This window comes from Protopterus annectens, chromosome 2.part0 (genome assembly GCF_019279795.1).
Source record: "Protopterus annectens isolate FY-2018-M chromosome 2.part0, PAN1.0, whole genome shotgun sequence".
In the NCBI taxonomy this organism is placed as follows: Eukaryota; Metazoa; Chordata; order Ceratodontiformes; family Protopteridae; genus Protopterus; species Protopterus annectens.
Window position 1 is genome coordinate 1,706,977,419 of NC_056728.1, and position 16,018 is coordinate 1,706,993,436.

The 16,018-nt window shown below is 43.8% G+C and overlaps 1 protein-coding gene across 1 annotated transcript in view; it reads left to right on the forward strand.

Annotated features, from left to right (window-relative positions):
• Window positions 1-16,018, forward strand: part of CDK11A (cyclin dependent kinase 11A) — a 2,038,318-nt gene that overhangs the window by 1,321,888 nt on the left and 700,412 nt on the right. The window contains exon 13 of the mRNA XM_044061756.1: window positions 3,695-3,785. Within this exon, the coding sequence (XP_043917691.1) occupies window positions 3,695-3,785 (91 nt within the window). The remainder of the gene's footprint in view (window positions 1-3,694; window positions 3,786-16,018) is intronic.

Genomic DNA, 16,018 nt, shown 5'->3' on the forward strand with positions numbered 1-16,018 from the left:
TTCAAATGAAAGTTTACCTCACTCCAGAAAGGGTACACAGTCTGAGAGCTCATGTCTTGTACATTCTCCAAGCTCAGCTTCCTACAGCAGAGACAGTTCTGCGCGTACTGGGGTCCATGGCGGCCACAATCACTCTTCTACCCCTTACTTGACTGCACATGAGAATCCCTCAGTGGACACTAGCTGTCCAGTGGTCTCTACCAGATCTTCCCGTAGCCCATCCAATCCATATCTCTTGGGTCTGCGGGGACTCTCGTCTGTGGTGGATTCTTTCCCCGGACCTTGTCAGAGGACGCCCCTTACTCCCGTCTCTTCCCAAAGCGACGGTGACCACAGACACCTCCCAGCTAGGGTGGGGGGGGTATTGCTTGGGAAGGACTGTTCAAGGCACGTGGTCCCCTCCTGAGACCAGTTTGCATATCATCGTCCTGGAGATGATGGCGGTGCTTCTAGTGTTGCAAGCTCTCCATGCCCATCTTCCTCTAGGGACTATTGTGATCCAGGCAGACATGTCAGTAGCCTGGTATATCAACAAAGAAGAAGGAACCAGATCTTAACCCCTTTGTCGAGAAGCCATGAGAGTGAGAGAATGGGAGATATCCACTGGCTGTTTTCTGGTGGCAATGCACATTCCAGGAAGGTCCAATATTCTAGCGGACAAGCTCAACAGGACTATTCTGATGTCATACGAGTGGCCTCTGAATCCTTCAGTAGCGGAAGAGATCTTCCTCAGGTGGAGTTGGCCTTGCTGCAATCTCTTCGCATGTCCTTCCAGTGTGAAATGTAGCAAGTTCTTTGTTCTGAACCCCCCTCAGGGGGAAGTCCCCAGAGACACATTGGTGCATGCTTAGCCTCCCGTTCTTCATTATGCCTAGCCCCCTCCCTGTTACCTCTCATTTCAAAGTTCCTACAGAAAGCTCACAGGCTGGGGAACACAGTAATCCTCATTGCCCCATTCTGGCCTTATCAAGTCTGGTTCCCCTCCCTCTGGTCTCACCTTGTAGTTCCACCATGGATCTTGAATCCTTTTCCGGATCTCTTCTCACACCCCTCGGGGATTCCTCACCCAGACCTGGGCAGTCTGAAACTCACAGCTTGGCTGCTCCAGTTCCCTTGATTATTAGGACTTCCAGTTTATCCTCTCCAGTTAAAACCATTTTGAGGGCAGCTTACAAATCTTCCACATGAAAAGTATATCGTAGCAAGTGGAAACTGTTCTCTATATGGGATTTGGATCCTTTCAATGCTTCCGTTTCAGTGGTATTAGAGTTTTTGGCGGGGATTTTTTGACAAGGTGCTAGTTTCTCTGCTGTTAAAGTCCAACTGGCTGCTATTTCTAATTTTCATGTGGGGGAGAATATGTCTTCACTAGCCTCTTCTAGACTTTGCAAGACCTTCCTTAAAGGTACCTTTCTTTTAAGGCTTCCGGTGAAGGATTCTACACCTCCGTGGGACCTCACTTTTGTGTTGTAGGCTTTAGTCTCCCCTCCATTTGAGCCCACAACTTCAGTAGACTTGCAGTATCTCTCTTGGAAGACTGTCTTCTTGGTTGCGGTTACTTCAGGCAGGAGAGTGTTGGAACTTCAAGCTGTGTCCATCAAAGTTCCTTACATGATTTTCCATAAGGACAGAGTTTCCCTGTGCACTAATCCGGCCTTCCTTCTTAAAGTGGTGTCAGAAGCAAACATTAATCAAACTATCAATCTTCCCTTCTTCTTACCTAATTCTCAGAACAAGGGTGAATATAAGTTACATTTGCTAGCTGTATATAGGCAATTGAGATTTGATCTACACAGGACGAAATCCTTTCACAAATCTGATCATTTCTTTGTCTCTTACTCAAAACCCTTCTTAAGAAAGCCAATTTCTAAAGTGACGTTGGATCTCCCAGTGTATTATTCGAGCATATTCTGACAAAGGGATTTCACCTCCAGGTCAAGTAAAAGCACATTCCTCCAGGTCTATGGCCACTTCAGCGGCTTTTTGGTCAAGGGTGTCGCTGGATGATATCTGTTCTGCAGCTACTTGGTCCTCATCTCATACCTTCATCTCACATTACAAGTTAGACATTGTATCCAGGATTAGTGCATCTTTTGGCTCTATAGTGCTCCGAAATATCCTTCCATGGGGGCCACCCTGGTATTTGTAGCTGAGGACTCTGTCTCACAGGCTGAAGATCAAATTAAGTCAACTACTTCAGATAAAGAAGTTATGTACTCACCATAATGTTCCATCTGCGTAGTTGTACTTAATTTATCTTCAACCATCCCCCCCCTCTTTTCCCCGGCCTTGTCACTATGGTCCTGGCCTTGTATATGGGAGATGAACATTCTAAAGGCTTCTCTTGCCATGCTTGGTTCAGGAATTTGAGAAGGGCTAGTAGTGGTGAGGTCCTGTTGGGTTGGTCTTACGTTATTCTGAGCAGCAAACTTGATCCGAAGGGAGGAAGGAGACGGGGGGGGTTATGGGTAAGGGGAGGAGCTTGGAGCTGGGATCAAGTGCTGGTTATGCGGCCGTGTTGGATCCGATTCTGATCCTTAGACCCATAGGTTGAAGGCAAATGAAGTACAACTACTCAGATGGAACGTTATGGTGAGTACATAACTTCTTTTTTTGCACATTTATCAAGACCAAGTAACATTCTTATCAGAGAATGTTTTGACCACTTCCAGTTGTGTTTTCAGCTCCTCATCTGCTATGTATGAAGTAGCCATCTGCCCTTATTTCTGCAATTCAACCAATGCAGAAGGCATGTGCATACCTTAATTTCTGCTCAAATGTAATAAATGCATATGTATTGCGTGATAGAATATGCAAATTTAACCTCAGTTTGCCAGCTGGATATTCACTGTGTTGACACTTGTGTTTATGTGTAAGCCACATTTTTGTTTTAGTGTGCAAGCGACTTTCTGTGTAGCATACATCGGAAAATGTAGAAAGTCAGGCATTGTATTTTGTATTTATACTTCTGCTTGAAACCACTGAATTCAGATAATTGTAGTTGCAATTAAGTCACTGTGTGAACTCTGATCTGTTAACACTTTGCTTTCAGCTGCAGGTAAGCACTGTGTGCAGATGGAACACACTCTTCCAGTCTTTGTCTTACAGAAAGCCCAATTATTTCATGGCTGCAAATGAGGGAACACAGAGAGCTATGATACTTGGCAATAACCAGGAGACTCATTTAGTTTTACGTAAGCTTGCAGATAAAATATTTTAAGCCAGTTTAAATAGGTGATGTTATTGTAGGCTTGTGTTTTCCCATCACAGTCATTGTAGTCTTAGAGCATATATTAGGAGAAAATGAAGAGCCAGGGAAAGTAGAAACTTCCCATTAGAGCCATCTACTCCTGACTATGAGGTGTTATGCGATGTCTCTGTTTTTAAGTCCTGCGTTTTTATTTGTTTACACATGAGAACTGTATTATCCTCTAAAATAAATGTCATAGTCTTGTGGCTTTACTTTTTTGCATTGTATGCATAAGTGTAGTAGCTTGACCATACTATGTGTAAAAGTTATGATTTTTCAGAAGACCTCATTAGAGATAAGTTCTCTAGCTTTTACTAAGTGTAAAAGTATCATGATGATTAATGAAAACTCATGTCACAAGAATTATATATAGTGTAGCCTTTGTCATGGTACTGAAATAAACAGCTGTTGTGTGACTAACCAATATTTGTTTGTATGTGTTAGGGATGCCGCAGCGTGGAGGAGTTCCAGTGCTTGAACCGAATAGAAGAAGGTACTTATGGTGTGGTTTATAGAGCGAAAGATAAAAAGACAGGTTAGTCAAATGTGTACCTCGAAAATAAAAGGCATAATGTGTTTGGTTGTAGGAAATGGCAAGTTAAAAAAATAATGCAGATATCAGATTGAAGTATTGTTATAAAGCTGTCTTTTTGATGATTCTGCTTCAGATGTTCTTCGTGTTTCACTGTTGCAGTCATCACATTTGGGTTATCTGCCTGCAGGTAGCCCTCAGCCAGCCTGAATACCAGAAACTTCCGATTTTGGCGTCGGATGCTGTCTCTTCTTCCATGACGTCAGGTCGGCAGGGGTATAAAACATGCAGCCGATGCCATTACATCAGTCTTTCTTGCCGTGCAGTGCCCGAAGCAGAAGCAGTTCACAAGTCCGGTTGGCCGACTCCTGAAATTTTCATTTTCGAGTTTCAGACCTGAAGCCTTCAAAAAGATAAGTACCCCGTTGGGGATGCTTTTTTTCTTGTTCTAACCGATGTCAGAAAAAATTAACAATTGTCTTGCCTGCGGAAAGCAAATACCTCATAGAGATTTTCATTCTTACTGCATCACCTGTTTAGGCCCAGACCAAGACATCCCTCGCTGTTAGTTTTGTGCCTTGTTCAACGCCCAAACTATTCATCGTCAGGCTATTTTTATAGCTAAATACTTCCGTTCTTGATCTCCGTACTCCAAAATGGCTTTGTTAAGCCATCCGACTACCGATCTTCTGAAAAAATGTAAGGATAAAGACAGAGACAGACTGCATAGGCAAAACTGCCGACGACGCTTCCGTTAAGCTAGTCGCCAGTCTGCCGGTACTCAGTGAGGTGCTTTCGCAGCCCCTGATACCTGCTACTACAGATTCGCAAGCCTCTACTGAGACACATTCGGTATGCCGCGAGATGCTTCTTCGACTATGGAACCTGCAGATGTCTCTACCTTGGATGGGTCTGGAGCCGCTGTACAGGCACCGGCTTCTCAGGGTGTATTCAGGCCTACCAATTTTCATATTAAACCAACAACTTTGTTTCAAGCTAAGAATACCGAATTCCTCAGGCCTAAAGCTCGCACTACACCTAGGAAACCGATGACCAAACCACATTCTCAAGCCCATATGCCTCAAAAACAAATGATTAGAATGGCTGAAGACCTTATTACCATAATTAGGGGAAGCCAGCCTTCCCCCTCTAAGAGACCTAGAACTGATTTTCTTTCTGATTCTTCTGATCAGGAATCTGATATCTCTGTGCCTTCTGACTACCAGGATTTGCCCTTATCTACTTATGAGGATTCTGATGCAGAGGATTCCATTCCCTCTGCTTCCCCTGCAGAGGATTTTTCTTTTGGTGAAACCTTGCATACCCTTATGGAGCATTTCCGCTTGGAAAGCCAGGACTATTCTGAGTCCAAAAAGAGACTTAGGGAATTCCTGCACCGGCTTCAACACAGGCCACTAGCTATCCCTCCTGTTCTGGAGATTGTAGATGATGTTTTATTGGAATCCAGCCTTACCCCAGACACTTTGCCTTCAGCTCCCAGGAAACCTGACAGGTACTTCAGAGTACCTGACTCTCACAAATTGCTCTTCAAGAATCCTACTGCGGATCCAGAGACCATTTCCCAAGGACCTAAAGGTATTAAGGCTACTATTGCCAGGAATCCTACCCCTTCTGATAGGGACTCTAGAGCTTTAGACAAAAAGGGCAAGAAGGTATACACTTTTGCTACTTTGGCCATTAGGGCTTTAAATTGCCAGTTTCATATGTTAATGTATCAGTAGCATATTATGGGACTACTTAAACAGAAAATGTTGTTGATTCCTGACTGTGCTGAACACAAAGATTTGTAAGAGTTAATGCATTCTGCTGAACAAGTTGGTAAACATACTTTGCAAGGTGGTTTTGATGCTTTAGAAGCATCTTACAGGGCTGCTGTCACTGGGTATGTTCTTAGAAGACATGCCTGGCTTAAGGAACAAAACTTGCCAGATCATGTTAAAGCTAAATTAATGGATGCACCCTTAAACCAAGACTGCCTCTTTGGCAACAAAGCAGAAGAAGTCCTCAAAAGGATGGAGGAAAAAGCTAAATCTATGCAAACTGTTAAAGATTTCTTACACGTATAGCCTCCTAGATTCAGTATGCATTTGCCTTCAAAGAACTGGTCTTTTCCAGTCCCTTCCAGGCTTTCTCAGTCCAAACCCAGGAGCAGCAGACCACCAAGACTTCAGTCTCAGACTATGCACAGATCTAAGCAGTGGGGGCTCCCACTTCCAAAGCAGGGAGTAGTAAGCCACCCCTTTTGGAAAAATGGCACAATGACTTATCCTTAACTCTTCCAAGCCCTGCTCAACTACTTGCTCCCTTAGGAGGAAAGCTCACCCTGCATGCAGAAAACTGGAAACGTATTACTCAGGGCAAATGGGTTTTAAACATAGTTTCCTTAGGATTCCACTTCCACTCACTCCCAACCCCAAGTGGATGGCCAGACCTCCCCCCATATCAGTGGGCGGAGGCCCAAAAACAAGTTCCCTCTCTTCTCAGTATCAGGACTATTCACCCTATCCCAGCAGAACAAAAGGGACAAGGATTTTATTCAAGACTGTTCCTGGTTCCCAGAAAAGAAAACTCCTGGCATCGTATCCTGGACCTGTCTATTCTCAACACCTTTCTGGTGGTTCCAAAATTCAAAATGCTAACTCTTCAACAGCTTCTTCCTATGCTAGCCAAGGATGCCTGGCTGGCAACCCTAGACTTAAAAGAAGCTTACCTGCACATACCAATAAGAGAATCATGCTGACAGTACCTACATTTCAGTTCTCTGCACTTCCCTTTGGCTTATCTACTGCGCCCAGGGTATTCACAAAGTGCCTAGCTCCAGTCATTGCATTTTGCAGGCAGAGAAATATTCAGATTTATCCATACTTGGATGACTGCCTGATTCAGGCAGAAAGTCAGGACTTGCTATTACAACACCTGGCATTCGTAAAGAGACTTCTAACCTCACTGGAGTACACCATCAATGAGTAGAAATCACACCTAGTACCGTGCCAACAGATTGTATTCCTGGGAGCAAGCTTGAACACAACTTCTCATATGGCATTCCTCACTCCGGAGAAACAAGTTTGACAACCTACTTCAACCTACTGGCCACAAAAACCCAGCTATCTGCAAGGAAAATCCTGCAAGCCCTGGGGTTCATGGCCTCTTGCATTCTGTTAATTCCATATGCAAGACTGCATATGAGGAAACGTCAATGGTATCTAAAAAGTCTATGGTGTCAACATTCTCAGGACCTGGAAACAATGACTCTTATCATTCCTTGTCTAAGGACAGAGTTCCTGTGGTGGGCAGAGGCCTGCTACTACAACAAGGGACTCCCTTTCACTCTAACCCCTGCCACCCAACCCCTAACAACAGACGCATCAGACTATGCATAGGGGGCTCACACGGCAGGGCAGGGCATTCAGAGCAAATGGAACCCAAAACAGATGCACCTGCATATCAATCAAAAAGAAATGTTAGCTGTACAGAATGCTCTGACAGCTTTCAAAGACCTTATTCTTCCAGGACAACTATTGGTAAAGACAGACAAAACCATAGTTACGTGGTACCTAAACAAGCAGGGGGGGAAGCTATTTCTACCCACTCTGCAGACTAGCCATGGCTCTGGAACACAGCCTTGAGCTACCAAGTGAACCTGCAAGCTCAAGTCTTGCCAGGCAAACTAAATTCACTGGGAGATGACTTAAGCAGAAATCTCATGGACCCACACGAATGGAAACTGGAACCCAAAATATTCAACCTCTTGAGGAACAAATGGGGGACACCAGAGGTAGACCTGTTTGCCTCCCCTCAGAACTGCCAATTGAAACAATTGTGCACCAGAACTCCCCACAGTCAAGCTTGGAAAGTGGATGCCCTATCCTTTACCTGGGAAAGCCTCTCAATTTATGCCTTTCCCACTCTGCCTCTCCTGTCGAAGGTTCCACTAAAGATCAAACAGGACAAGCCAAGGACAATACTGATTGCCCCAGATTGGCCACGCCAGCACTGGGTACCCCCTTTTGCGCAATCTGACAGTGCTGCAACCATGGCACCTGCCTCAGACCCCTTCCCTGCTGTCCCAGCAGGTAGGCCAGATTCTGCACCCTCAGCTTCAAACCCTGAACCTTGCAGCCTTGCTAATTCCCTGAGCTCACCTCTAGCAACCCTCAGTAAGCAGTTGCTGGAAATCATTCTTGAGGCAAGGAGACCTAGTACTAGAAAATCCTATTCAGAAAAGTGGAAAAGATTCTGTTCCTGGTGCAAGGCTTAGGGGATGGGCACAACAGTGCCCAGCTTACCTCATATTGTAGATTATTTAACAGAAATGCTCCACAAGGGCCTATCTTTCTTTTCAATTAAGATTCATGCCTCTTCCATTTCAGCACATTATAATACTGAGCCATCCCTCTTCTCTCATCCCCTGCTAAAACCATTCTTTAGAGGGGCCAAAACTTTAAGCCCCCCCCCCAGGAGAGTGCCCACACCACCGTGGGACATTAACTTTGTATTGGAAAAACTCACTCTTCCCCCTTTGAACCAGTTGCTACAGCAGAATTGAAATTCCTTTCTTGGAAAACAGCCTTACTTCTAGCCATCACTTCAGCTAGAAGAATGTCTGAACTGTAGGCCCTCGTGGCAGTGGAACCCTTCATTATCTTCCAAGCGGACAGGGTTTCCCTCAAGACTAATCCATCCTTTATGCCCAAGGTGGTGTCTAGTGTGGCTCTAAACCAGTCCATTCATTTGCCTACCTTTTTCCCCTAACCATCAAAATAAGGGGGAAAGGATATTGCATTCTCTGGATATGCACAGACAGCTTAGATTCTATTTGGACAGAACTAAGCCTCTCAGAAAATCTGACCAGCTGCTAGTTAGCTTTGCTGCAGGGGCAGAGGGGAAGGCCATTTCTAAGCAAACCATTTCCAAATGGATAGCCTATTGCATCCATTTCTGCTGCAAGCACCATGGAAAACCTACTCCATGGGGGATAAGATCACATTCCACCAAGGCTGCATCTACCTCTAATGCATTTCTCAGTGGAGTTCCTACCAGGGGCATCCTGGAAGCTGCTACCTGGAGCTCTGTACATACTGTCACCAAGCATTGCCACCTGTCTATCTTTTCTAAATCCAGAGCTGGATTTGCCACAGCAGTCTTATGGGGCCTGATTGCTAGACCTAATGCTCCTTAACTGCCTCCACCCTTCCTTAGCTTTGGGAATCAACCCAAATGTGATGACTGCAACAGTGAAACACAAGGAACATAGTACAGTTGTCTACACTTACCATAAATGTAGATGTTCGAGTGTATTCACTGTTGCAGTCCTGGTTACCCTCCCTCCAGTCCCCTGACTTCTCTTGGATTTACCTTTCCTTCTTGTCTGGCATATATTATATCATGTGTATTTGCTTTTTGCTGGGGGTGTTTCATACCATATAATTGCTTCCTGTTGTGGGGGCACCTGACATCTGGGGCAAAAAATACTGATGTAATGGCGTCGGCTGCATATTTTATACCCCTGACGACCTGACATCATGGAAGAAGCGACAGCATCCGACGCAGAAATCCGAAGACTCTGGTATTCAGGTCGGCTGAGGGCTACCTGCAGGCAGATAACCCAAATGTGATGACTGCAACAGTGAATACACTTGAAGATCTGCATTTATGGTAAGTGTACACAACTGTACTTTACTTGAATGGTATAGTATCTTTAGGTTCATGCAGGCCATGTCCTTTTGATTGTGCCCACCACCAAGGATGCTCTTTCTGTCAAACTAGCAGACAGTTGTTTTTGGTAAACATAAAGAGGAAAGTTAATTTGGGGTCATGTAGATGTTTTGTAATTTCATCCCATTTTATACCTGGCATTCTCAAAGTACCAAAAGACAGTTTAGAAGGTATGGACGCACTCAACAATAGCAACACCACCAGCAACAAGCAAATAGGACATCTTGGACTACAAAACGAAATCAAATTAGAAATAATGATTTGGCACTTCCCTCATAGTCCACCAATCAGTTTAAGCACGGAGGTACGGGAAAATATAAGTCATTGATCTCATACTGTCTAAGGCTGTCTCTAACGGATAGGATGAGTTTAGACAAGATAAAACCTTGATGATTGTTTAGATGACAGTCTTGTTTATGGAGCGGATGGTTGGTGGGCTTGCAGACAGGTTAGTTCCCCCATTACTTCCAGTATCCTTTCCAACATCTTTATTAATTTTGGTAGCCATTCACAACAAACATATGGGTTCTACAATTTATTTCAGAAAGTATTGAAGCATAATTTTCCAATATACCTGTTCAAATCATTGTCTTCAAACACCACAGCAGTTAATGTTCCTGTACAGTGGTTCTTGTAAAAAAAAATAGTGGGGGTTATGGTGCTCATCTCACAGACACCAGGTACAGGGTTTGATTCTCATCTTTGGCTTGTTTGCTCAAAACTGCAGTGAGTTAGGCCTTCTGCCCTTTCACAGCAGTTTTTGTAAAACAGCAGAGCGACTACAAACGAGAAGTGTTTTTCAACTGTTTTCTGCACTTCTGATTAACAAAAACAATATTTGCTGCATACCTGTTTAAATTTGCAAGTGTACTTTAGGTTTAGTGAATTCAGTCCTTACTTCTGTTCTGATCTTTTTCTCCTTTTTTCTCTGTTTGTTCATTTTACTTGTTGCTGCTCTTGAAAAACACTAGCATAGATCTGAATCTAGTAACTGTTTGTGACCTTTGGAGCTTGTAGCATAGTTCATCTTTGGTCTAGACAGGCCTAGTTGTTTGTTCGTGGGAGAGGGTTTCAGTTTGGTCTAATCTGGCTAGAGTTACTGCTACAGGGCTTTGTTTTTTGATTGAATAATTTGGCTGGTTCCTCTTTCACTGCCTTAAATAGCCAGTGTTTAAACCAATTTGCGCTTATTTGCTTAAAGCTGTAGTGAGTTAGGCTTGCTCTGCTGTTTTACAAAAACTGCTGTGACACTACAAAAGAGAAGTGCTTAACTAAAACCGTATTTGCTGCATATCTGTTTAAACTACAACTGTTTTTAGGCTTAGTGAATCCAATCCTTACCTCTGTTCTGATCTTGTATCCACACCCACCCAACTGTTGCTGTGGTCCTAAAGCTTGATGGCTTTTTAGTTGCCCACCTTTACTATAAATTTGATATTGGGCACTCCTCCCAGTCCCATTGTATCATCTCATTCTACTAAGTACAGTGAGATAATTTGCGAAGGCCCATTCCTTTAGCTTCTTAAGCTTGAATTAACTTCTGTCTCCTCACTTTCTTAAGAAAAAAAATATATTGTGCCTCTTCCTACTTCATTTTGCTGCTTGTAATTAGGTATTAGACTGCATTTAGTTTGCCACATTTGTTACTGCTTGTCGGTAGCTTGCCTCATTTGTTACTTTCAGTAGCCTTAATAAATTTATGACATTCTACTGAATTACTGCTTTATTTGAGCTGTTTTTTACCGTTGTGATTGTGAGCTAATTTATCAAATTTGCACTGTTTTAAAGCAATTTACTGATTAACTACATTTCATTACTGTTTAACTAGCTATCACCTCTTTCCTGTCCATTCTTCTCTATCAAGCAATCTCCACTTTACTCCTCTTAAAAAAAAGATTTATTTCTTTATATTATTTGTTTCTAGGTTTAACAATAAGAGTACATTTCTGTAATGGATCACTTTCTACAATTATGATTTTTGCTTCTATGACGATTGAGCTGTAATTATAGTATCCCATTTTATGCATTTCTTGTACATTGTTTGTGAGATTGTGTGATTATAATTTTCTCTGGAGCTTTTCTCCTCAGTCTCCACTAAAAATGGGCTCCGGGCTCAGTTAGACTAACCCGGTTAACAAATGTCAGTAAGTAAATATAAATAAACTGCATGTCATTGCTATTTACTGCAATTCATTACTGTTTAACTGCATTTTACTGCATTTCATTACTGTTTAACTGTATATGTTCTTCGTGTTGCAGTAATCACCTGTGAGTTATCCCTGCTGTGGTAGCCCTCGGCCGGCCCGAATACCAGAGTCAATTTTTTTGTGTCAGCTGCAGTTGCCTGTAGTCTGACGTCAAGTCGTCATTGCAATAAAGCAAGGCAGCCAACATCATTACATCAGTCTTTCTTGCCGTGGAGCCCGTACCAGAAGCAGTTTGCAAGAGTGCCAGTCGGTCACTACCAAAAGTTGAATTTCAGCTGAAAACGTCTAAAGCTAAGTACCCCGTTGGGGGTCCTTTTTTCTTGCACTAACTGATTTCCAAAAAGTTAACAATTGTCTCGCCTGTGGAAAGCAGATCCCACACTGAGACTTCCATTCTTACTGCATCACTTGTTTAAGCCCAGATCACGATGTCCCCCATTGCCGGTTCTGTGTCTTCTTTAATGTGAGAACCATTCGTAGTAGAGCCCTTTTTGTAGACAGTTATTTTTGTGTTCTATCTTCGCATATCAATATGGCGTTCATCAGCCAACAATCTGTGGACATTCCGAAAAAACGTAGAGATAAAGATAGAGACAGACCACACAAGGCTAAGCCTTCCGATGACACTACTGCTGAACAGGTCGTCAGTTCTCTGGAATTCATTGAGGTGCTTTCGCAGCCCATGATGCCCTGACTATAAGGATTTATTGCATACAGTTGAGCAGGTGGGAAAACATACTCTGCAATGTGGTTTTGATTCTTTAGAGGCCTCTTGTAGAGCCGCAGTTACAGGATGTTCATCGTGTTACCCTGCTGCAGTCATCACACTTGGGTTATCCTGCCGTCAGGTGATCCCGCAGTCAGCCCGAATTCCAAAGTCTTGGTCCAGCGTCGGTTGCTGTTGCTTCTTCCCTGACGTCAGTGCGCCAGGGGTATATAAGAGGCATCCAACACCATTTTCTCCAGTCTTTCTTGCCGCTCGGTGCCCGAAGTAGAAGCAGTTCGCAAGTGCCGGTCTGCCGACACCAGAGATTTTCGATTTGAATTTCAGTCTGAAGTCTTCAATAAAGCTAAGTACCCTGTTGGGGAACATTTTCTTGCCTCAGTCCGATGTCAGCAAAAGTTAACAATTGCATTTCTTGTGGGAAGCAAATACCTCATAAGGACTTCCATTCCTATTGTATTCCTTGCCTAGGCCCAGACCATGACATCACAGGTTGTCGGTTTTGCGCTAGGTTTAATAAACGAGCTGTCAAACGCCGTTTTGACTTCACATGGCATTTCTTTGGTAGGAAATTTAATTATATCATGCCGTCAGAGCAGCCGACGACCGCCATACATAAAAAACGCAAGGATAAGGACAGGCGGCCTAGGAACAAGCCAGACTCCGAGGCCTCAGCTGGGCCTGTCGCCTGTTCTCCGGTTTTCAGTGAGGCGCCTACGCAGCCCCTGACGACCACAGAACTGGAACCCCAGACAGCTGCAGATTCCCAAGCGGAGCCTACTAGGCTGACGCAGCTATCTACTGACACCGGAGCAGAAGTAGACACCGGTGCAGTGGAAACACCTTCGGTTACAGAAGGTGTCTTCAGACCGACTACTCTCACCATTAAATCTTATACTAAGCTTAAAACTCCATGAAAACCTAAGAAAACTGTACATCAGTCTACAGTTCAAGGCCCCATGCTTAAGAAACAGATGCTTAAGATGGCTGAAGATTTGATTACCCTTATCAGGGGTTCCCATCCCCCTCCTAATAAGAGATCAAGACAAGAGGAGGATTATGCATCCTCTGACCAGGCTTCACTCTCCTCAGATTCCTCTGAGGAACAGGATTACACTTTTCCACCTTATGAAGACTCTGATTCTGAAGACTCTATTTCCTCAGCATCTCCCCTGAAGACTGCTCCTTTGGGGAAACTTTACATACCATGTGGGAACATTTCCACTGGGAAGGCCAGGATTACTCAGATTCTAAGAAAAGGCTCCGAGAGTTCCTTTTACTACCCCAGCACAGACCTCTTGCTATCCCTCCTGTTTTAGATATTGTGGATGATGTTTACTTGGAGTCTAATTGAATCCAGATTCTCTACCTCCTGCTCCAGCCAAACCAGACAGATACTACAGAGTACCTGACTCACACAACTTCCCTTATAAAAGCCCTGTAGCTGACCCAGAAACAATTTCCTGGGGTCCTAAGGGAGCAAAAGCTTCTATGGCTAAAAATCCTGTGCCCTCTGAAAGGGATTCCAGAGCCCTAGATGGATGGGGAAAGAAAATGTACACCTCAGCAACTCTGGCTATGTGAGCATTAAATTGCCAGTTTCACATGTTGAAATATCAGCAATTCCTAATGTCTCAGTTAAAACAAAAAATGAGCACTCATTCAGAACAGTCTGAATTCAAGGAAATACAGGATCTGTTGCATGCAGCTGAACAGGTGGGCAAACATACTTTACAATGCGGATTTGATTCATTGGAAGCTTCCTGTAGAGCAGCTGTTACTGGCTCTGTCATACGTAGACATGCTTGGTTAAAAGAACAAACCCTCCCTGACCATGTTAAAGCAAAATTATTGGATACACCTTTACAGCAGGATATATTATTTGGTGTCAAAGCAGAAGAGGTTTTAAAGAAAATGGAGGATAAGGCAAAGTCTATGCAAACGGTCAAGGATTTTTTGCAGGTACAACCCCCTCGTTTCAGCAGAAATTGGCCAACAAAAAAATGGTCCTTTCCAGCTTCAGACAGATCACAGAGGGGCAAATACAGATGCCCAAGGGACAGAGGTCAGTCACAGGGCCCTTACAATCCTCGCCAATGGGGTTCTGCTACCCAGAAAAGAGGAGAAGACAGGCCCCAAGCTAGCAGAAGACAAACACAATGACTCTATCCTCAAACTACCAAGCAAATCTCTCCTGGCAGCTCCCTTGGGAGGAAAACTAGCATTTTTTGCAGACAGCTGGCACATCATCACAAAAGACAAATGGGTTCTAAACATTGTCTCTCAAGGATACAGATTCCACTTTCATACCTTACCAAGGATCAAAGGAATGCCAAACCTGACACCAAATCAATGGGCAGAGGCACAAAAACAAATTACAGTTCTCATGGACATGAGAGCCATTCAACAGGTACCTACACAGGAGCAAGGACAAGGATTTTACTCAAGACTCTTCCTAGTCCCAAGAAAGGACAAAGCATGGAGACCCATTCTGGATCTTTCAATTCTGAACACCTATCTGCAAGTACCAAAATTCAAGATGCTAACACTACAGCAGCTTCTTCCCATGCTGGGCAAGAATGCTTGGCTAGTCACTTTGGACCTCAAGGAGGCATTACCTGCATGTCCCTGTCAGACAAAATTGCAGAAGATACCTCCTCTTCATTGCAGGTTCAACACATTATCAATTCTCTGCACTGTCCTTTGGCTTATCTACTGCGCCCAGGGTCTTCACAAAATGTCTGGCACCAGTAATTGCATACTGCAGACAAAGAGGAATTCAAATATACCCATACCTGGACGACTGCCTTATTCAAGCAGAAAGCAAGGACATTCTTTTAAAGCATCTGGCATTTGTCAAACACCTTCTAAGTTGCCTAGGGTACACAGTAAACAAAAAGAAATCAAAACTAGTGCCCTCACAAAACATAATATTCCTGGGTGCCAGCTTGAATACAACAGCCCAGATGGCTTATCTCACACCAGGCAAACAACGACAGCTGATTCAATATTTCAAAATGATGGCAACAAACCCCAACTCCCTGCAAGAAAAAATCTGCAGGCCTTGGGATTCATGGCATCTTGCATACTACTAATACCATTTGCAAAACTGCATATGAGGAAATTACAATGGTACCTGAAAAGTGTATGGACTCAGCACAGCCACAGCTTGGAAACAATGATGCCACTCATTCCCTGCCTTCAACAGGAGTTTCTATGGTGGGCACAGGCATGTCACCTCAACAGGGGTCAGCCTTTCACCTTATCCACAGCCAGGCAAACTATGACAACAGATGCATCGGACTATGCCTGGGGAGCACACATGGCAGGGCAGTGCATTCAGGGCAAATGGACTTCAGATCAGAGGCATCTGCATATCAATCAAAAAGAAATGCTAGCAGTACAGAATGCCCTAACAGCTTTCAAGGACCTTCTACACCCAGGACAACTAATAATAAAGATGGACAATACCACAGTAATGTGGTACATAAACAAGCAAGGGGGCACACATTCCTACCCTCTATGCAGGCAAGCAATGACCTTGTGGAACACTGCACTGTCTTACCAGG